The sequence below is a fragment of the Oryzias latipes genome, chromosome 10, assembly GCF_002234675.1.
Source record: "Oryzias latipes chromosome 10, ASM223467v1".
NCBI lineage: Eukaryota > Metazoa > Chordata > Actinopteri > Beloniformes > Adrianichthyidae > Oryzias > Oryzias latipes.
Window position 1 is genome coordinate 402,650 of NC_019868.2, and position 24,059 is coordinate 426,708.

General features: G+C 43.8%; 1 protein-coding gene across 4 annotated transcripts in view; it reads right to left on the reverse strand.

The window, feature by feature from the left end:
* Positions 1-3,759: 3,759 nt before the first annotated feature.
* The window catches only part of ldb2 (LIM domain binding 2), a 97,999-nt gene continuing 77,699 nt past the window's right edge, over positions 3,760-24,059 (reverse strand). Inside the window, exons 6-9 of one of the 4 annotated variants that reach the window (XM_023959478.1) lie at positions 23,085-23,208; positions 16,351-16,404; positions 15,635-15,771; positions 3,760-5,656 (exon numbers count right to left, since the gene is read on the reverse strand). In XM_023959478.1, the coding sequence (XP_023815246.1) occupies positions 5,426-5,656; positions 15,635-15,771; positions 16,351-16,404; positions 23,085-23,208 (546 nt within the window). In that variant the 3' untranslated portion in view covers positions 3,760-5,425. Of the gene's footprint in view, positions 5,657-15,634; positions 15,784-16,350; positions 16,405-23,084; positions 23,209-24,059 lie in introns of all 4 variants that reach the window. The other 3 variants (XM_023959479.1, XM_023959476.1, XM_023959477.1) reach the window with 3 other exon arrangements.

Consider the following 24,059-nt stretch of genomic DNA (forward strand, 5'->3'; position numbering starts at 1 on the left):
CATGTATATAAAAAAGAAAAACACGAGTGTTTTTCATTCTATATTAGCCGTGACGCTCACGTTGTGGGTGGTGTCAGCTGTGTGGCATCCAGTATGTTTTCAAGATATCTATTTTTCTGTTGCCATTATTTTAATTATAGTTCAATAAATAGATTGTATAAAAGTGAAAGTGAAGTTTTTCCACATGAACAAATCCAAAAATAAAATAGGTGGCAGTACTGCGACCTTCCACTTGGAGATGCAAAAGTTCTTTCGTATGTTCAGATCCGCTCACATAACTAAATCACACATTTTCCTGTCTACATCCTATCTTTGTGTTTAAAAAAATGTTCATGCTAAAAAAAAGTAAGTGTAAAACTATTATTTTTAACTTACATTCGTTGCCCCAAATGTAAGAATAATTATCAAAGAATAAGAAACTCAGATTATCTGACAATCCTAGAATTGATTAAACCTGTCATGGATTCCTTTTCAGCGATAAATCAATTTAATATTCCTACAACCCAACCAGATCCATCTATTTGAGGAAAGTTGGTAACCAAATCAAATCAAATCAAGTCAACCAATACTATTAAAAATCGTTTCAAAATGAAACAAATTAATCCATAATTGATATTGGAAAATACCATTTGGACAGAGATATGGTAGTTTATTTTACTGTCATGTAAAAATGACCAATTACATCACACTGGACAACACACATGTGATGTCATCAAAAACTGATCATCCATCATTCCAGTCCAATGTGTGGACAGACTTTGAATAAAGTCATGTGACCATCCAGTGTCTAGAATGTTCTAAGAATGTTCCCTTTGGATTCTTTGGATGTGGAAAAACAACAGGGGTGAACTTTAGGAAACTAACATGTGAATGGATTTGACATTCATTCTAGTTTACTTGTTTGTTTGGACACAGATTTCATTTCCACTTGATGATCTGGAAGAAATCCAAGAATCTGGAAAACTGTTCAGTAGCAGGAATTTCTGTTTGAGTCTCACTGCTGGAAGTTTGGATAAAGAGGATCTGGATCCCTTCTGGGTCAGAGAATAGGATCGTTTAAAATGAGCTAATATTGACTTTGAATCGCATCAGCAAACAGAATGTATGACATAAATCAAATTGTTGTGAAAGTGAATAGTTACACCCCTACATTTTAATGTTTACTCTCTGTGTTTAATGCCTCTGGATTCCTTTGGTTGCAATTTCAGTGACATAAATCAATCAACTGACTGAAGAACAGATGGTTTTACCTGACCGGTCACTCTGACAAACTATGTTTGTCATTTGAGATCTGAATCATGACACAGAAAAACAAACGACCATGAAGCAAAGCAGGGGTGGTTGCAATTATTCCTTGACACAACTAATGTCTTTAAGGCTGGTCTCTGACCATCGGACAATGATGTGGTTTTGTTCAGACCAAACTTGTCGATAAAGGTTCTCATTCTTCCAGGTGATGTTGTCTTGAAGGTGAATCATGGCACCTGGACCTAAAGTCTTCTTTGAAACTTTTCACTACTCAACCAAGTGGCTTCACCAGTCTCGCTCATATTTATGTAATATTACCCCTTGTGCTATCTTAGATGACCCCCCCCCCCCTTCCATTGACGTGTTATTCCTACCATGACAAAGGTGGATAAAGGTGGAAAGATTTCATGTAATCCATGGACACCAGTGAAGATCCCAAATCATTGAAGAAAAAAGGTTCAGAGCACTGTCTAGTGGGTCTAGATCAGTGTTTTTCAACCAGTGTGCCGCGGCACACTAGTGTGCCGTGGGAGATGGTCAAGTGTGCCGTGGAAAATTGCCCTCATTAACTGATCTAAAAACATTTCCCATCTCCAGGATTTCAGCTCTGTGTTCATCCAAACAGGCCCTGATAAAACACTGAGGAGTTAGGAATATAAAAGATCGTAAAATACTTTTTCTTTGCGTTTATTTTATTTTATTAAAGACATTTTGATAAGAATGACGCGATTCAGCTGCAGCTCCGGCTGTATTTGGGAAAAGTCCCGTCCCTTTGACTGTCTCCACCAATCATTCTTGAGGGGCTTAATCACATGTCATCAGTCTGACCAATCAGAAGTGCTTAAAGTCTTCACTTCCTTGTCCCGATTTAGCTCGTAAAGTCGCTCAGTTCTAACAAAAATACCAGCTAAAGCTCGTCTTTAGCGGTGAAGCTTTCCACAGAATCTGGTATCAGACCGTGGAACAAGTGAACAAAACAATGAAGCTCCGAAAACCGATCTCCGGCCATTTTATGCACTACATCTCCCATGATGCATTGGGTTGTGAGAGTGACAGGGCACAAGGAGATCTGTCGTTAAACGTCTTGAAACCAACTAACACACATCAAACTATTTTTAAATCTTCTAACTTAACTTTTATTGAATCTTTTAGAGAAAAAAACAGCTGCAGTTTCCAGCTTTTTCTGCAACAATTATCTCAAAAATGCATGTGAGATTGTGGAGGGGCTGTAGATCAATACAGACTATGAGTTTCTCCTTCTTTTTTTAAATTTTTGGATGCTGGTGTGCCGCGGGATTTTTTTTAAGGTTAAAGTGTGCCGTGGCTCAGAAAAGGTTGAAAAACGCTGGTCTAGATGACCCCACTCCCAATGTTAAAGTGCCTAGGATAGCACAAGGGGTTAAAATTAGTTCCATATCAAAATCAGGCAAATGAACCTCACAAAAAAAAAACATCCTTGATGAACATGGAGCAATTTACATACTCTAACAAGGCAATGACTAGAATAGAACATTTCCGCCGTTTAATATAGGTAAGAGTCAATAGTAAAAACTATAACATCTGGGTCATGACAGTAAACATCAAAAGATAACGACTTTGAAAGGCACATTGATGTGAGAGGCACTCCGGATTCAGTTTTGTATTTCAGAAGATAATCAATAAAAATAACAGAAAACCAGACAAATTCAGGTGAATAAATCAAAAGATTTAGAATGCTAAAGTCTTTGCTGATTATTAATTTAGATATGGTCTCTATAATGGACAAGGTTGCCAGCTGGTTGACGTCCTCACAGTTTTCTGAACGGCGCTGCTCAGAGAGCCCACTGTCACTCACCTGTCACTCACCTCCAATGCACACATGCTTGTGTTGTTCTGTGGACCTGAGGAGCTGTGAAAATAATCCCAAGAGTGGAAGGAAGACAGAAAATTGTTATCCTTAAAGAAAGACATTAGAAGCCACATTGAAGTGTTTTTCTTCCAACTGTTGGTTATGTAGTGATCTAATTATGCATTCTTGTCTTCTTCAGTCTTCCTGCTCCCTTTTTTTATGATTTAATGGGGGATTTTTAACCCTTGTGCTATCCTATGACCCCCCCCCCCCTACATTGACGTGTTCTCCCTACCATGACAAAGGTGGATAAAGGTGGAAAGATTTCATGTAATCCATGGACACCAGTGAAGATCACAAATCATTGAAGAAAAAAGGTTCAGAGCTCTGTCTAGTGGGTCTAGATGACCCCACTCCCAACGTTAAAGTGCCTAGGATAGCACAAGGGTTAAATGTTATTTTAAACTATAGGCATAAATATTCGTATACATTTTCTTTTAAATGTTTTACAAATAAAAATCACAAGTCCAAAATTCATATTTCTATAACGATAACTAGATACATTTCACTCATTTCATTCATATGATCAGTTTTTATTTTAGAGTAAAACTTGTTCAAATGATAAAGCCCCTGAAAACAGTGCACTGGTGGGAAACCCCCTTACTGTGTGTAACCAAGCCCAATTCAGTCTTTTTAAGCACGGTTTATTGGCACACATAATGATAAAGCATACATACCAGACATCAGATTTGACACTGAACACTTTTGCTATATAATGTACAAATGATGTCTATTAACAGTAGGTTGAAACATATTTAGAAATGTGTTAGCATCCTCACAAATGCACAAATAAATATCCATTTGATCCAATTAGAAAGACCTCTGCCTGCCATTGTGTTCCTGCTGATTTTCAAACAAAAATCTATCAAAATTAGTCAGTGGCATACTTGAGTATCAATTCAATGAAAGAACACTTGTGAACACAAACACAGGAATCTCCCAGTGTTTCTGTGGGGTGGATGACATTTCATTTCAGTTTAGAAAAGTAAAACTGCTTTGTTGATGTTAATGAAAATTCCTCAAATACAACAGCTTTATTTTTTGTTCTTCTCAAGTCCTGTTTTAGTTCTGTAATTGTTAGAGACCAGGTAACATTAGACATTTTCTTTCTTAAAGAGGCAAAGCAGCATTTGTCTTTGCCATCCCACAGAAATAATCCCCTCTGGGACTAAACAATACAGCTGCCAAATCCAAACTGCTTTCAGTGGCTGATTTACAGTGGACAAAATAGATTCCATCCTTATATACAGAGCTACAAACCTTGTTACAGTGTTCCCAAACTGTTGAACCCAAAAGGTCAAATCAATGGATGTGTTTTAAAAGCACAAATAGCAAACAAAATCAAAGTCCTCTAAAATCATGCAGGAAAAGGTTTATTGTCAGTTTGGGAATAGGTCGTTAAAGGGAAACAAAGTCCAATTTTAAGAAACGTATAAAGAAATCAACAACATTAATGCGTCAAAGCATGTTGACAATGTTCACGCAAATTACAATGTGACTGCAAAAGATTCAGAGAGAAGCAAAATACCAAAAGACTACGAACACAATCAAACTGGTTTGCATGAAATCACAATCTGTGACGACTGCCATAATGTGGAAAAACAATCCAACGGCGATTTTCTCTCATTTGAAAAAAGTCCATTTTGGCAGAGCACGTTTATTTCCTCTTAATTGGAAATGAAAATAAAAAGCAACAACAGAAGCAAACCAACAGCCGACTCAATTTCCAACGAAAATGCAATCGCCCCAAACAACGTTTCATTTGTCCCCATTGTGGTGAGATGCTTCCATGGGCTCTGCTGGCTGTTAAAACCATGTTTCCTTCACAAATTTTCAATGTCTGAGACGTTTATTTTGTTGATTTTACTCTTCTTCTTTCCTTCCCACTGTCTGCTGTCAGCATGATGACTTCTGACCTGCAGGTCAAGCAATCACAGCTGTGGTATTCCACGAGCCGAAAGGTTCATATCTGTGGGTCCAGGGTGGAGAATTTGATCTGCCGGCTCTCAGTGCATTCTTCAAGTAAGCCTCACTTTGCTTTGCTATTTTTAAATTACAGTTGCATACAACTTGTATGCATAACTTGTCTGTGGGTATTGCTGAACAGTGCAGACAGTTCTCAGGGTTCTCCTGGTTGTTCCAATAGACAGAGTCAGGCTGGGCATGCCGACCATCAGGGGTTCTGATTCATGAAGATGTTGAAACGTATAGAAGAACTGCCCTTTGGGGAAGGGGGGTTAAAACCCAGTCCACATGGAGCCAAGTATCTGCTGTTTTCTTCTCTGGTTTTTACTGCGAGGGTTGTGGCGCTGTGCTCTCAGGCTTGCTGTCCTGGGCAGCAGGGGGTTTGCTGTTCCAGGGGGTGTTGTTTCCCAGAGCAGGCGAACTGGTAAAGTCGTCCTCGTCATCCAAACCATTGGTGGCGTCATATTGTGTGTTCTCTAGGCGAGTGATCAGGCGCTCATCTTCATCCCCAAACTCACCACCCATCAGTGTGGGCTCACCCACCACCATCACGTCCTGCAGAGACAAAGACGAGGAGAAAGACGTTTTGACAACACAACAGTTCCTTTTCAGGTGATTAAATTAATAAAAAAAAATTCCCACTACGCTCTGATAGTTCTGTTCCTTTATGGCATATTTTCAATTCTTTTCATCCTTTCAGTGTTAAAAAAAAGACATTTACAACAGAAGACATCTTTAATTCCATCTATCCAACAAACAGGTTTAAAGATCTTGTGTGTGTGTTGTGTGTGTTACTGGAGTGTTGGGTTTTGTTGCAGAACAGACTAAATGCTTCTTTAAAGCTACTTCAAATCTTTATAATCCTTTTTATCTGGCTCTATGTGTGATGGTGCTATTACCAATAAAGCCAATATGCCTTTCTGCAGAACTTTTAAAATACCCCCAGAAGAGAAATGATTCTATTTAAGTTTATTAAATTCTTCGGAGCAGTAACCGACTTTTGCTTCTTTTACTTTTGGTTTTTCCCTTCAGGGGTCACCACAGCAAATCAACTTCCTCCATCTAACCCCCTTCTGCATCCTCTACCAACAAGATTCATTAAAAAATAGATCTATAAAGACTTTTAAATTAGAATAGTATCACTTACAATAAATGCCTTTTCCAATAATAAAAAATGGCATTGACAGTAAATAAAGTTCTGATGGCCTATATCTTGCTATTCTTAAGCTTTTTATAGAAAACAATATCCATGTATGTGATCATTTATTACCTTTGGCACATTAAGGAATTATTTTTTTAATTAATTATTCGTTTTTTCCAATCCGGAAGTAAGACATTTCAATCTCTGAGGCTCCGCCTTTCACTCCTGTGGGTTCCGCCCATTTCATGACATCATCCTAGAGGCGGCCTTAGCAGCGTGAATGTGTCTCGCCCACGAAAACAACCACATCCAAACTTTTGCAAAGAAGGACGTGTATACGTGTTTAAAGCTACCAGATGTAGTTACCACTCTGATCAATTTCTCAATGAATAAAACTCTCTCCAAAATATACAAACTTTTATGTAATTTAGATAACAATATTTCACTTCCGACAACAAAATGGGATGCGGATTTGAGCATCAGCACAGATGAAAGTTTTTGGTCAGAACTTTGTCTAAACACCTTCAAAATGACAAAAAATCCAAATCTGCAGCTAATCCATTTCAAAACTCTTCACAGAATTTACTACACTGGACAGAGGATGTTCAAGATGGGTCTCAGTAACTCAGACATTTGTCAGCACTGTGACAGTAATCTACCCGACAATTACATGCATGCACTATGGTTCTGCACGCCTGTCCAGGCTCTCTGGCAGCAGGTATGTGCCGATCTATCAGTCTGGCTTAAGGTTTCAATCACAGCTTCACCGTCACTTTGTGTGCTTGGTGACATGAGTGCCATCGATGTAGAAGGAGGATTAGGCTCTATCATTTTCATAACTCTTTGCATTGCTAAAAAAACTATTTTAATAAATTGGAAAAGCAAAAAAAATATAAACATAAGTCAACACAGAAATCTGCTGCTTGATCATATCAGCTTGGAAAAAATGTCAGCCCAAAGTTCAAGTAACTTTGAAAGAATTCGGTCTCTCTGGTCTCCCATAGCTAACTCCGTGACTTAGGGGGTGGGGGGGGCATGGTCGTCGCTGCTCCTTGCCCTTCTGCCGTGGGCCGGGGTGGGGGTCGGGGCCTCCGGTGCCTGGCCGGGGGTGGTGGGGGCTCCGTTGGTCGGGGGGTCGGGTCCGGCGCCTGGGTGGGGCGGCCTGGGGCGCTGCGTGGTCCTCTGGGCTTGGGTGTGGGGGTGCGTGGTGGGGGGGGGGTGGGGTGGTGGTCTGGCTTGGCTTGGGGGGGGTGGTCCCTTTGCCTGTGCTGGGGGGGGTTGGCGGGGGGCGCTGCTCGGGGGGGGGGGCCCAGCGGCGCTGGATGGGCTTCCCGTCTACACCTGGGGCTGGGATCGGCCCTTCCCTGGCTCTGGGGCGGGACGGGACAACCCTCTTGGGGCCCCCGGTCGCTCTGGGTGTCATCCGCTTCGGCTGCGGGGTCTGGGGGTGGGGTGGGGTGGGGGTCTTGTCGGCCCTGTCCTGTGGGGGGGCATTCTGGGGGAGGGGGGGGGCCACTATTGGTACGGGGCAGGGGGGGTTGACGGGTCGGGGTCTCCGCTGAGGCCATCGGCGGTTTCCCCGGCCGGTTGGCTGCCTCGGTCCCGTCGAGGCCTGACCAGAGCTCTTCTAGGGCCGGCGTTTGGGGGTGGGGGCCTGGGCTTGCTCCGGGGGGGGCCGGCGCTTTCTGGCTCCCCTCTCTCTGTGTGGGGGTGGTGGTGCTGGGCCTGGGGTGTCTGCGCCTCCGGGGGTGGGGCCCCGGGGCTGGGTGGGCCTGGCCCCCTTGCTGGGGGGGGGGGCGGGGGACGGCTGTTTGACCACCGGGGGACAGTCTATCATCTGTCCCCAACTTACCCCCTTCCTCATATAACCTCATAATAGGGTGAGGGGGTGGGGGGCTTAGCCTGCGATGAGCCTTGGGGGGGGGGGGTTTACTAGGCAGTGACCCCCCTCCTGTGGTTGCCGTATGGAGTGGGCCCCCCCTCTTTCGGTTTTATTTGCACCTTAGACATGTAGGGCCCTTGGTAGGGGGGGTGCTTGGACATCACTGCCAGCAAGCAGCGGATGTCCTCCTAGCACCCTACCCGCCAATTTTAACCGCACCTTAGACATTTAGGGCCCCTTGGTGGGGAGGGTGAGGGGACGTCACTGTGAGTAATCAGGAGACGTCCCCTTAGTGCCCTACCCGCCAATTTTAACCGCACCCCCCTTAGTACACACACCCCTCCCCCCTCAATATATACATCCCAACATAAACACACACACATGCACACACACACTCTCTCAAACACACATACACGCACACACATTTTGCAAGGAAGGTGGGACCTAGGACCATCTGTCCCCTGCCTCTTCCCTGGTGGGGGGTACGGGCCCCTTTGCAACGGCGGCTGTGTCCCCGGGGTGCTGGCTTCCTGGGCCCGGCGGTGCTCTCTCCGCGCGGTGGGGGGGTTCACATTACATCTGAGCCGGGGGTGTTCGTGTCCCTGGGGGGTGGGTTCTGGTCCTTGCTCCTGAGTGCTGGGCCCCGCCAAATTTCCAACTGTGGCCGAGCCTGGTCGGGCCATATTTACAACACCCCTTGTGGGCCCTCTTTTTTCCCCGGGGTTCCCCCCTCCTGGGCGGGGGCGGCGGGCCCCTGCCTCGCTCCTCCCTGGACCAACCGTTGGCCGGGCGGATGGCTGCCTGGAGTGCGGAGTGGGTCTCCCTTGGGGGGTCCTGGCCCGTACCTGGGGTTGGGGCGGGGGGATGCCCGGAACTCCTGGGTGGTGGTGGGGTGCTCGTCTGGGGCTGTGGGCGTCCTTCTCCGGTGGGGCCCTGCGTTGGGTTCTCCCGGCGCGGCGGGGGGGCTGCTCTCCTGGTTGGGCTGGGGCGGCGCCCTCTTTCCCTCCGCGCCTCCCTGCTCTCTGGCTCTGGGGGCCTTGCGGCGGCCCTGCTGGCCCTGGCCTGGGTGGCGGGCTTGGTCGCCCGGGCGGCGGTTGTTCCCTGCCGGTTCCCGTGTGGTGTTGGGGGGAATCAGGCTGCCGCTGCTGGTACGGTGGGGGTCTTGGGGTGGGGATGACTGGGCACTCTCCCTCCTTCTTTTCACGTTCCACCATCCATTTTAGAAGAACATAAACACTCACCTGAGCACAGGTGTCAGCTCAACAGACTGAATGACTGAAATATTTCACACTAGTTGGTTTTAAGGCATAAGTATGCGTGTGAACACTATCTGTTTTGTGTACATGTCGACAGGTGGACATTTTTGCAACTAACAAGTGTGTTTATAACATTTGAGTGTGTGTGTGGACAGGCTCCGCCCTTTTTTTTTGTTTGTTTTTTTTTTACATTTGAACCTTACCATAATGATTAACAACCAGTAAACTTGTTGCTTTATGCTGCTTCATGGTCTTATCCCCTTTCCCCTCCTATTATCACCCCTTACCCCCCCTCTCTCTAACGTCCCTCTCTCTTCTTCCCCTCTTTCCTTTTCCGTCCGGTCCAACACCAAAGATTTTCAGACATGTTTGAAATTAATAAAGTTTGGCCTCAATTACAAAAGGGGTTTATTCAGACATACCTTTGGTTTGTCTGAAGATTAATAACCCCTCTTGTTAAAGTAAAATATGTCCAACCCAAGAGGCCCTCAGCTCTCATCTGTCTGCCTAGCTGTTGGACAGGACAAGTTGAGAAAAAAAAAAACTTTTGCAAAGAAGGACGTGTATACTGTGCATTTAAAAGGAAGACGTTTTTGCTGGTCCCCGGTAGCTCCATGGAGAAAGTGTGTGTGTGTGTGTGTGTGTGTGTGTTAGCCTGGGGGCGGGGCTGCCAGCACAGACTCCTACTGAAAAGGGCTGTTCCCACTTTGTGATGTCACAACGTGAAAACCCACGTGTTTCCGTGGAGTGGGAGGGGCTGGTGCTCAGAGCACGGGTTTTTAGAGGAACGCTCAGAAATGCGTGAATGGATCAAATTACCGCTTTGAGATTGTTTATAGTGTGGAATGAACATTTTCATAAACTTAAAAGCTCAAAAAGCCCTTTCAAACGGCATAGAGCTGTTTCATTGTGTATTTTGCGATTCTCGAGAACCCAGTTACCCTCAGCTGAGGGTGTGTGTTTCTGCTTCGCCGCACATCTTTTGCCTGCACTGGACTTTGACTGCAAGTGTTTTTAGGACAAGCCTTGCTGTATCCAGTGAACCCATCCACATGGTCAACCCCTCTCACTGCTCGCTGTGCAAATGAAACCTTCCTGTTGAGACAGTGGATTCTCCTGGTGCTCTGTACCAGCTGCAATCAATACTCATCATGTAAGACATATTTCACACAGATGACCCTCTCAGAGGGGGTCATGGAGGGGAACAAGGGATTTATCCTATATCTACTGATATCTGTGACTGTTGTGATGCTGAGAAGCCTTGATGAAGAGGGATGAACCCAGAAGGGCTTCTGTTGGCTCATGTTTTTTTTTCTTCCTTACAAAAAGAACCCACAACACTGAGATGTGGTCTACATTTTGACATAGGTTTTGGCTGCATTAGTTGTGAGTTTTTGTATCTCATCTGTGTATCTTGCTGCCCCCCCATTGTAACCTAGGAGGAAGCTCTACAGTTAAATAGGGCGCATGCTTCACTGGCCATGTGTGTCAACTGTCTGGCTTGGGAGATCTCCTCCTCAGCCATTCCTCTGCAACAAGCACACACAGATATCTGCACATGGCAACCAAACTCCAAGAGTCTACCCTACTGTCGTAAACTGCTACACAACCCTGAATCCCAACAAACAGGCACTGAAACAAAGCATTGATGGTGGAACTTTTGTTCACAAACATTCATTTCACAGCAACACTATTATATACAAAGGCTTTTTAACATAAAACAGAGCCATTAAATGCTGATTCCGGCACAGAAAACGGTGTAACTTGACCCACTCCCATCAAAAGGCAACGATAAGAGGAGCAGAGCATGAATCCAAGTCATCTCTAAGCCCCCAGCGACCACTTCGCAACCCCACGATGCCTTAATCAGGCTAATTAATTTAGGTGCGCTTTTCAACCAAACGACAATATCCACAGTTTTGTCAATTTGCATCGTTAATTAAGTCATTAGCTAAAATGTCCTGATTGCCAACAAGCCTTGCATTCACCATCTGTTCCTGTGAGGAGCCCCCGTCAACCTACCTCTGGCCAATTTTAGGAACACCCCTCCAGAAGAAAATCCCTCCAACAATAACAGCTGGTGGCTAGTCAAAGACTGGGGAGCTCTAATTGTGAGTTAATTAATGCTATGTTTGCGTGTCTGCTCATCTCCTTAAGTTAGCTTTTACAACGGCTGAGATCAGGCTGTGAATGTTTCACCCAACACTCTTATTTGCATATTTTGCCAGATTAGCACGGAGGACAAATTTCCATGGGCTCCCAAACAACAAGTGGAAAATTGTTGGGATTGGGCTGACAACAAGAACACAGATGTTCTTTTAACTGCTGCCGTTAGTTTATTATTTTCAATACTTTCTTATTTGATTTGTTTTTGTCTTATATGTTGGCTACTGAAAACTAAAACATCCTAATTCCTTCTTTATTAACATGATTTCTAAGCAGGACGTACTTTGTCTTGTCGGTGCTCTGACCAAACTGAATGTGGCTTCTGACTTCATTAGTTTTATTTCCGTCTTTTTTTAGACAGTGTTTGCTGAGATGCACAGCTTCGTTTCAGCGGAATGTTTTAGATACAACCCTAACCTGATGTTACAGCAAAAGAGATGGTTTGCAGTCCGTCACCACTGACTCCTGTCTGCGCAGCTGCTGCAGACAGTTTTTCAAGGACGGTGAAATTTGCAAAAACATTTGAAAACAACCCGAGATCTTTAATGGTTGTATTTTCTGAAAGCATTCAAACAATAAAAGTGACCTAAAATGTATTTCCATGATCACATTCAAACTAAAATAAGTCAACTAGATGAAGGTTTTGATTCTTTGCATTTCAGAAATATTTTTGATTTGTTTTTCAGTTATTTTAGAATAAATTGAGCTGTTTCAGCTCATAAAAGTATAAAGACACACATAGCATATATTTAAGTTGAAAAATAAAGATCACCCAACCTCATGATCCTGACAAACACTTAAAGCAGCATGTGTCTGTAGCTCTGACCACTAGAGGTCAGTGTTGCTCCCCACCTCCTACCAAAACCCCCCCCATGCTGGAGGGTCCACTCCTCATTGTGATTGGGCTCACGTAGGCTCGTGTTCAGCCACAAACGAACAAGTTCTCAGACAAAGACGGCAGACGTGCAACATATGTAAGCAGCGTGTTGGCGGGCCGTCCTTAAGAGGCGCGTAAATGCACCACCGACTGCTGCGGGTGGGGGAGGTGTTGGTGCAGGGGGGGATGATGAAGTAAAGAGCGTGCATGTGATCAGGAAGGAGTGCGCAGATATCCCTTATAATGAGAGCTGGCGCGGTGCCACGCTGTTTTCTGCAGAGAAAACAATCTGCGCATGTATGTGTGGGACACAGGCATCATGAATGTGTGAGACCGAGGAAGAGGAGCGCAGGCAGCAGGATGAAGACAAGAGCGCAGAAAGGCCTCTCAGAGTGCGCATGGCGTTGTGTTGTTGATCCAGAACCAACACCAGCTGAACGAGGAAATGAGAAAAAGCCGCAGATGAAGAAGCAGCCTGACTTAATAAAGGAGAAACAAAGTGTGGCCAGAATGAAAATTCAAATGAGACGTTCCGTTCCTGCTGCATTCTGCAGACAGCTCCACCGACAACACACCGATGTGGTTAGTCTAGGTTTGTCTAGAGCCCTGAATCTCTGCAGCAAAGACTGAGTGCACACCCACACCTTCACCATCCATCTATGCTCTCAACCTGCTGACGCCCTTTTGGGGCCACGGGTTGCTGGAGCCTGTCATGGGTCTTGTGGGTGAAGGAGGGGGTCCTGTGACAGCCTGGCAACCTGTCCAGGGTGTATCCCACCTTCACCAAAACTGGTAAAAAAGTTAGAACTGCATTAAGAGTGGCGAGCACATTCTATGGAGGGGGACTGCCTTTGAAACAAATCTGTTCATTAAACCAATCTGACCAACAAATGTGATGCACATTCAAATCCATGGATCCACACATATTTAAAAAAAAAAGAAATTCACGTGTTTTCTAAGGGAAAAGAGCTTTTTCTTAGTTTTCATACAAGATTTAATTTGAAAAAAATAATAGTTCCAAAATAGTTTAGTTTACATCAATAGTTAAACTGACCATTAAACTGACCCCAACCAAACCAGAATGACATTTTAACAAAGGATTTTAACTGAATCCTGTTAATTCATAAATCAAACTGTGAATCCAAATCGATTCCATTCACTGGTTGAGCAGACCTTCTATATCAAAAAATAGGGTCAGTCTCTCATAAGAGCTGCAATGCTGTGACACCATGAAGAGCATTTTCTAGCAAAACAAACCACATAAAGACAAGATATTCTCTGAAATAATCCGCCACTACAGAGGGATCATTTGTGCCTCTCTTAAGATTCCCATTAAGCTGAATGAGCCCTGTGTACAACATGAACACACATTAATGCCAGCCAGCCACACTTTGGCATCAACAAATTCCTTTTATGTTTGGTATCAGTGCATTTTATGCAGGCCCTGAAATGATCTGTGCTGAAGAACTGCACCAGCGCGGCTGCACAACACTAAATTGGATGCTGGGGAGTAAATGTAGTACAGCATGAGCATAATGAGCAGTGCATGAGGAGGAAGAAGAAGAAAGTACAGTATGGACTGCACACAAACACAATGGCATGGGATACTGGAGGGGGGGGGGGGGGGGGTCACTGCACTCATCTGTTTAAGAGGCTGTTTAACCTGTTGGGGTGTCAAGTGTTTTCTATGGAGATCTGTCACCAAACCAGGCCCCTCCACAATGGAAAGGGGGAACAGTGTGACCAGTACAGATACGCAGATGACCATGTATTCAGTATAGTGAACCTGGTGCCCATGTTGCCTCAAACAGATCTAAAACTGGACCTCACTATTAACTGTTAAACAGCCTGTTTTTTTGTTTTTTTTTGCTTTCAAATATTTTGATACTTTTATTCAAAACAATAGATTATACATCTGACAGTTTTGTATCTGGAAATACTTCTTTGCATTGTACACACGTCTACATGATCATTTCTGATGTCACTTCTTCCTTGTCCTTTTATTTATTCATTTTTTTGTAATCATCTTTGTGCTGCTCCCTTTTTATGTCCTCACAGCAAATCATCTGCCTCCATCTAAACGCCGCGTCACATTGCAGCTACGTACATTTTGCGCTCATTGCACGGGTGAAAACTGGTCATATGTGAATATATGCGTAAAAAGTGAGAAAAGTTGTGTTCTATATCTGTAGTTTTCACAAATGTATGACAAACGAACGACATTAAAACCACGGAATAAGCACGAATAAACCATGCAAAGAATAGGTAAATGCGCACTTCATTGGATTTGTTCACCTTGACATTTAGAGCACTGAGCAAAAATCACATCAGCCAGTTTAAGCCATGCTTGGCCCCCTACCACGACCCGGTGCTGGACATCGCCCCCCCAAGAGACCTGACCGAGAGACCCCCACTTGGTATAAACTGCTGGAGGGGTCGGCCGATTTATGTACTCGTCACACAATACTTCAATCATGCATGTAGGGTGCGTTATTATTGCACTGCTTGTATGCAATTAATTAGTGATTTGTGCATCAATTGAATAATTTTACCATGTGTGCCATTTATGCGATATAAAAGTTGTACATTGGTGATACATGCAGGAAAGGTCTGCAAGACATATGTGGAACGGTCGTGGAAAGCCACAAATTTAGCAAAAGCAAAAATCAAATATATATATATATATATTTATATATATAGGTAGATTTGTTGGAGATTGTTGGCTGAATAGTATGCCAAAACCGTTTGAGCACCCCTGATCTGCAGTATATCCATCACTTCAATCTTAGCTGTAGTGCTTTCAGTGCTTTGATGTTATAGATGTCTGTTTTATTTCATTTCAAATCATTTCTCTGTGATTTTCATTATGTACATTAAATTTGTTCGGTTAATACGTCTGATTGGGTAAACACATTTGAACTATGTTTTGTTAAATTTTAATTTTTTGACACAGCTTGATGATACATGGAAGCCAGTTTATAATGCTGTACAAAAGAAAAGGTCAAGTCTTCTGTATTTTTGTAGTCCCTGCAGGTTTCTTCATCTTACGGCAAGTTTGGTTTGATCCCCACCTTCTGGGATTTGGCAAACGTTAAACCAAATAGCTACAACAACAGCAATTGCTGCTGCTTCTTTGTTTCCCTGTAGACATACAAGAGCAGATCTGCAAGACGGTAAAGGAGGAAGCAAACCGAGTGGAGCCGATGCTTACAGGTACCTGACTGGAGAGGCTGAAGTTGGTGGCGGGACTGCGCTTCTTGCCTGCGGTGGCTCCCACGCTGCTGTTGGCGCTGCTGGCTGAGTTCTTCCGTTTCCTCCTCTTCGTCGTTGTCTGTCGGGCAGGCTCAGCTTTGGCGCGACCAGCAAAGAGAAACAGAGGCCAGAACATAATGCATACAGACGGAGACACGTGGAGGTGTGTGTGTGTGTGTGTGTTTGTAGTGGTGTTTGTGGAGTCATGTTGTTGACAAACTGTGAGGAAAACATGCGTGCAGACATAAAAACATACAGGTAGCTCTTTATCAAACATGCTTACACATGCATGCAGAAAGAACACATTCAGATAAGAGCATTCTACTAGAACCATGAGAGCTTTGTCTTCAGAAGTGAATCCACACCAATGTTAGCATTTCCTTAGACATGCACATGGAAGAAAGAACCGTCTCTGCTGCACAACGGACACATGCTGACAGTGGAAGTAAAGTTAAATCTTCTCTGCTGAGGCAGAAACAACACCTGTTTGTGTAACACAAATGGTTTTACAAAAGTTTAGATTCGTTTTATTATATGCTGTAATTTTTCACATGCCAAGCTTTTCGATCTTGCTGTTAAGCATCCCAGTGAGCCTACAGGTGTGTTGTGCTCCATTGCAGCAAGCACCACGACACTGGCCTTTCTGCGACTTCAGACGACTGACAGGGAAGATACCTTTTTTGTGATTTGTAGGGAATATTTCCGTTTTGAAGTTCTGTGGATGTCCAGCTGAAAACGGAGCCAAAACCAGGTTTATTTCATGGATGCAGTGATAAAAGACAGAAGATCAGAGGTGAAAACAGACAGACAAAATTTAAACCACTTTTGATTATGTAGCACTCTGACGTTTCTACTAAACATTGGAGCTTTCAATGCAGATGGTTCTTGTAGACACAATCCTATTAAAATCCTTATAAAAAGTATAGGAAAGTTTAAATAGAGATCTTAGTGGAAATACATCTCATACATAAGAACCTGTGCATGTTGTTCACCTTTCGGCATATCCCTTCAGGGGTCGCCACAGCGAATCCGCTTTCAGCAATACGCACATTTGGCTGCCCTTCCAGACACAACTCTGTATTTTATCTGGCCTGTTGACCACCACAGAGGAACCCAGACCCGGGAATCAAACCCCGGTTTTTCCTACACACAGCCAACAACGGCCATTTTATGGAACCTATGCTGTGTATCCATCCATCTTCCTCCACTTATCCGGGACCGGGTTGCAGGGGCAGCAGTCTAAGCAGAGATGCCCAGACTTCCTTCGCCCCAGCCACTTCCTCCAGCTCCTCTGGGGGGACCACGAGGCGTTCCCAGGCCAGCTGACAGACATAGTCTCTCTAACGTGTCCTGTGTTAGACTTGGAGGCCAGGCCGGAGCAGTTAGAAGCGCGGCTCCGCACAGTTGAAGCTAAGCCGGCTAGCCAGGTCGTTACTCGTAGCGCGGGCCGCGCTACCAGGGCTAACTTAGCTAGCACCCCAGCGCCCTCCCAACAGCCGGGAGACAGTCAGGGGTTTGCACCGGTTGGGAGGAAACATCTTGCTAAACGCAAAAACTTAGAGCACCCGAGACTCCACGTTAGTAATAGGTTCTCCCCCCTCGGCGACACACCCGCTGAACACTCAACTCTGGTTATAGGCTCTTCTGAAGTTAGAAACGTGGAGCTCCCAGCGGCTACAGTCAGGTGTTATCCGGGGGCCAGAGTTGGTGACATCGAGGGGAACCTTAGGATGTTAGCTCAGAGTAAGTCTAGGTTCCGTCGAGTCGTGATTCACGCAGGCGGTAATGATGCCCGAAGGAGACAATCAGAGGTGGTTAAGTTAAACGTAACTTCAGTGTGTAAACTGGCTAAGACGATGTCCGACACTGTAATTTTCTCTGGTCCCCTGCCGAACTTAGTCAGTGATGAAATGTACAGCCGCTTTTCATCATTTAACCGCTGGCTTTCTAGATGGTGCCCAGAAAACGGCGTTGGTTTTGTGGATAACTGGAGCGCGTTTTGGGGGAAGCCCGGTCTCATGCGGAGAGACGGCGTCCATCCCACCCGGGACGGTGCCGCTTTTCTTTCTAGAAACATTTCTGCTAGCCTTAGTCTGTTAACCTGACAATCCAGAGACGAGACCCGGGCGCAGAGCAGCAGTGTAAAACGCTCCTCTGAGCCTCCCTTAGGGTTAGTGCCGGTGCAAAACCCATGCAGGGAAAGTCAAGCAGGTCCGAGCTTTAGCTTATGTGCTGAAAGACAAATGAAAGGAGCGCATCATAGAAACCTTAAAGTGACAGACAGCAGTTCTCACAAGCAGAATTATGATGTCATTAAATGCGGTTTATTAAACATTAGATCCATTTCCTCCAAGTCCCTCTTAGTCAACGAGTTAATTACTGATAAAAACCTTAGTCTTTTAGCCTTAACAGAAACTTGGCTCCATCAGGATGACTATGTTAGATTGAATGAAGCAACCCCCCCCCACTTATGCTAACTATCAGAAATCCAGGATTTCAGGGAAAGGAGGTGGTTTAGCAGTAATATCACAGTCTAGCTTACTTCTCAGCCCTAAAGTTAAAAATGCTTATAATTCATTTGAAAACATCATATTGTCTTTAAGTCACCCAAACAGGAAAACTCGAAAACCTGTTTTACTCATAATTATTTATCGCCCCCCCGGCCCATATTCAGAATTTTTAACTGAGTTTTCCGACTTCCTATCGACTTTTGTCTTAGATTCTGATCAAACTATAATATTAGGGGATTTTAATATTCATGTTGATGACCCCAGTGACTGTCTAGGAAAGGCTTTTGCAGCTTTATTAGATGATGTTGGTTTCACCCAAAGTGTGAATGAACCCACTCACTGTCATAAGCACACCCTGGACCTTGTTCTAACCCATGGGATAGAGATCAGCCAGCTGAGTGTCCTTCCTCTTAACCCCATCATTTCTGATCACTTTATGATTACCTTCCAGTTTACACTGGAACATCCTTCTGTCCCAGTGAATAAGAAACAGCTTAGAAGAACCTTAACTGACCGTTCTGTGTTTGAGTTGAAACACACAGTTCAGCCAGTACTTAGTGATATTCTGAGAAAATACTCTGAGTCCAGCTCCCATAACATCAGTCCTAGTATAAATGACCATTTTGTTAATGATGCCTTACAAGCCCTCAGGAGTACACTCGATGTTGTTGCCCCCCTGAAACCTAAGTTTGTTAGACAAAACCGAGTAGCACCGTGGTTTAACGCTGAAACTCGTTCTCTTAAACAAGAAACCCGTAAGTTGGAAAGAGAATGGCGCCGCTCCGGTTCAGAGCAGTCTCTGAATACCTGGAAACATAGCCTATTAAATTATAAAAAAGCTCTGCGTAGAGCTAGAAGCCAGTACTATTCAACCTTAATATCAGAGAATGGAAACAATCCAAGATATCTTTTTAGCACTATTGCTAAATTAACTCGCAGTCAGAGCTCAGTAGAACCACATGTTCCTGTTTCTCTCAGCTCTGATGATTTTCTTACATTTTTCGATAGTAAAATCTCAAATATTAGACATAAGTTAAATCAAGTTATTCCTACTATCAGCCCAGAGCAGGCTGAAGCGGTAGAAATGGAGGCATCCATAGAAACCTCTGTAACATTAGACTGCTTCACTGCTGTGGATCAAGTGGAAATAGCATCAATTATTAGGTCCTCCAAATCCTCAACGTGTCTGTTAGACCCAATTCCCACCAGACTTTTTAAAGAAACTTTTCCCCTAATTAATGATTCCATATTAACAATGATAAATCCCTCTCTGGAAACGGGTTACGTGCCACAGTCTTTTAAATATACAGTTGTTAAACCTCTTCTGAAAAAGCCCAGTTTGGATCCTAGCATCTTGGCCAACTATAGACCGATATCAAACCTGCCCTTTATTTCTAAAATCCTAGAAAGAGTTGTAGTTAAGCAGCTTTACTGCCACCTACAGGACAACAGCCACTTTGAAGACTTTCAGTCGGGGTTTAGACCCCACCACAGTACGGAAACTGCACTAGTTAGAGTCTCTAATGACTTGTTATTGGCCTCAGAAAAGGGACTACTTTCTATTCTGGTCCTGTTGGACCTCAGTGCTGCCTTTGACACTATCGACCACGGTATTTTACTCCATAGATTAGAGCAGGACATAGGGATCAGAGGATCTGCTCTCCAGTGGTTTAAATCCTATCTGTCCGATAGGTATCAGTTCGTTAATGTAAATGGACATTCCTCTCAGTGCACTCGAGTCAACTATGGAGTCCCACAGGGCTCAGTCTTGGGACCAATCCTGTTTACGCTTTATATACTACCCCTAGGAAACATAATCAGGAAACACAGCATTAATTTTCATTGTTATGCCGACGATACGCAGTTGTATTTATCCATGAAGCCTGACCAGAATGACAATATAGAGAAACTGAACGCCTGCATCAGTGACATCAAGACCTGGATGACAATTAATTACCTCCTCTTGAACCCAGAAAAAACTGAGGTCATTATACTAGGTCCTAAAAACCTCAGAGATGCTCTGTCTGCTCAGATAGTCTCCCTGGATGGCATAAGTATAACCCCCAATTCCACAGTTAGAAACCTTGGGGTTTTACTTGACCAGGATTTATCATTTAAGGCTCACATATCTCAGGCGTGCAGAACTGCCTTTTTTTCACCTGCGGAATATTGCTAAGATCAGAAATATACTTTCTAAGAGTGATGCTGAAAAACTCATCCATGCATTTGTTACGTCGAGGCTGGATTACTGTAACTCCTTGTTAGCAGTGTGTCCTAAGAGTTCCTTAAGAAGTCTCCAGCTTGTTCAGAACGCAGCAGCTAGATTGTTAGCTGGAACTAGCAGAAGAGATCACATCACTCCTGTGTTAGTTTCGCTCCATTGGCTCCCAGTTGATTCTAGAATCAAGTTCAAGATCCTCCTGTTAACCTATAAGGCCTTACATGGAATGGCCCCGTCCTATATTAAGGACCTCATAGTCCCTTACCATCCAATCAGAACACTTCGCTCGCAAAATGCAGGACTGCTTGTGGTTCCTAGAATTAGTAAAAGTACGGTTGGAGGTAGAGCGTTTAGCCACCAAGCCCCTGTCTTATGGAATAAACTCCCAACTGATGGAAGAGAGGCCGACTCAGTTTCTACATTCAAAGTTAAACTGAAAACATTCCTCTTTGGACAGGCTTATTGTCAGACTAGTTAGTATTCAGAGATTATTTAACTTAATGTTAATTTGTTTAAATTAAACTTAATAATAACTATTTCTTTTAAAAGGCTGCTAGAAGTTGAAGCTGGGGTAACTATGGTGCACTGGGGTTCTGTCCTCTTTCCTTTTCTACTTCTACCCTTCCTCTCCTCTATTCTTGATCATTATTCATCATTTAGTTCTCCATGCCTCTGTCTGGTGCAGTGCGATTCATGTATTGTCCCTCTTTTCCTATCCCCTCCTGGGGAGTGGGAGTGCTTCCAGATTCCAGTTGGCTCATCCGTGCTCCAGTTCCTGACCGTTTACCTCGCCTTTGCTCCTGCTCCTACACCTGGCTGTGGATCCTGCCTCTGGCTCATCTCTGGCTCGTCTCTGCTCTGTACCTGACCGAGTACCTCGTCTCTGCTCCTGCTCCTACACCTGGCTGTGGTTCCTGTCTCCGGCTCGACTCGCGCCTTTGACTGTCCCCACAACCACGGCTGGATGAAGCTCGTCTGCTGGACTTTTATATATGTAGTTGTAGATTTAGATAAGTTAATTCTTCTCTAAGATTTCTGGTAAATCGCCTGTCCATCCTGGGGGAGGATCCCTCCTTCATGTGGGCACCCCTGAGGTTTCTTCGTTTTTTCCGGAATCCGGTTTTTTTGGGAGTTTTTCCTTACCGCCAAGGGGGGTCTATGCAGGGATGCCAGTATAGCTTAGTCAGTTTGTTAGTTCATTTTAGTATTTTCCTATTGAACTCTTTGTATTCGTGATCCTTTTGAGTTCATGTTTTACTTCGAAGCCCATCGAGACGACTGTTGTTGTGATTTTGGGCTATACAAATAAAATTGAATTGAATTGAATTGAATTGATCATGGCGAAGGAGAGGCTCTCATATTCAGTTAGAACGAGTGGTAGATCATAATACAAACAAAACCCAGAGTCTTAATCAGAATCTCCTCTCTTTCTTCTTTTGACTCCTGACTTTGACAAACATGTGAGTAAAAAAAAGTGAGCCTATTGTGAGAGAATTATTTCTGTTATCCCGCTGATTTCCTTCAATGCTGAGCCAGTTGAAATCACTTCCATTTCCACAGGAAAGGACTTATCTGGGAATAAATGCACTTTTTGCTTCCTTCCTGGCTAAATCCTAGCCAGTTTGCGAGTTGGATAAGAATGGCAGGAAACATGGAATAACACATCACCAACACGGAGAGCCACACTTCCAGCTACACTGTAAAGTTCATCTGTGAAGATGACATACAAAAGCCTTTTTATCATGTCCAGTACAATGAAGAGCACAAACCTTCATTACTCTCACTAAATTCAAACAACAAGCAGAATAAAACTTAGCTAGTCTGAGCCAGAATTGACAAACAAATAATTAAAAATCCAAAGCCTGCCTTTTTGAAATACGCAAACCTGGTTGTGACACAAATGATAAACCTGCAGAAGATTTCATGTGAGCTTGTGATTGTCTTGCCAAAGCATTAGGACAGTGAGGAGGCTTTTTGTATTCAAAAAATGCCCTCAGTGTTTTCTCTCCGTCTTTTTCTCTTGTTGAAGAATGTCGTTGACACTGGGGAGCCTCTGGCAACAGAGCTGGATATACTAGTTTGATTACAGCCAGCACTCTTAATTAAAGTTACACAGGTCTGAGTTGAGGCTTTTTGACTGGTGTTGGTCTTAAAAGACACCTCGTCACGCCTCGCTAAGCATTGCTGTAATTTGCAGCCCCTCCAATGTGTCCCAAAAAGAAAAAGAAGCTTGGTTTCCTCTCTCACCAGCTTAAGACTGCACAGCCAATTTAAGCCTGCTACTTTTCAGAAACAACCCTACAAGCATCAATCATAGCTGGCTGAGAGCCCCGTCAGGACTGGCAGGGCTGAGATTCAAGAGGAAACTGAATTCTCATTACTTCACATACCTGACAGGCAAAACATATTTGAAGGATTAAGATGTTTAATGGCAAATTTGGAAATGTAAATGATGCAATGAAGGCATTCGAAGGGAAAAGATCCAGATTCTTGCACATTTAAAACTTTCTTGATGGATTGATTAACTAATACTGTGTTTTAACACTCTTTCTGGGGTTTGGCACATCAACATTAACATTAACAGGTTAATCCAGCAATGTGAGAACCTTTGAAGAAATCAATAGCTTTCTCAGCTTGGCTGTTCTTTAAGTACATGATTGGTGATTGTTTGGGGTTACCTGGTGGGGCTACCATTCTCTGCCATTTTTGGAACAGACATGTCTTGAGACAGTCCCTGGGGCTGAGGTTGTAGGTCTTGTGTCTTGACATGAGCTCCTGCATGGGCTCCAGGATGACACACAGCTGTGGACAAACACGACAAACCGCATTACAGCTTAATAGCTTCTCCTTGCAGCTGGACCCATAACTGCAATGAAGACAAGGTCTGCTCACTCCTCTGGTTTCAGTCCGTGGGGATTGAGCCCTACAGGTGCTGTTGGTTTTTGGGTTGTCGAGAGGGTCGTAAAGAAATTAACCTTACCTTAACAAACACTTGTGTAAAACTGACAACGTTTCTCTGTTTCACACAAGACGTAAAGACTCTGCCTTTACTAATCAAATGACAAAGAGGGGGTTTGCCATTTCCAATGTCTGCAGTCATGAAAAACTGATCTATGTCAAGAACAATTCTGACATTAAACAGAAATCATAAAATCAGGTGGATTTTTCTTGCCCCTTCTTTAAAATTTACAAGGTTGAACCTAAACTTTAAGGGGGAAACTTAAATTTCTTCCACTTTAAGGAGGACCACAGTATAACTCTGTTTAACCCTTGTGCTATCTTAGATGACCCCCCCCCCTTCCATTGACGTGTTCTCCCTACCATGACAAAGGTGGATAAAAGGGGAAAGATTTCATGTAATCCATGGACACCAGTGAAGATCACAAATCATTGAAGAAAAAAGGTTCAGTGCACTGTCTAGTGGGTCTGGATGACCCAACTCCCAACGTTAAAGTGCCTAGGATAGAACAAGGGTTAAATGACAAATGTCAACCTTAGGCAACTTGACTTTTTTCCAAATTGAGGACTGAGTTGGTCTAAAAGTCTTATATGTGTCATGAGTTACATGATTAGAATTTCTAACCACAGCTTGAAACTTGGTAGGTATTTCTGCATCAGTGTTTGCAGAATTTCTTCACAATAGGAAACAAAAA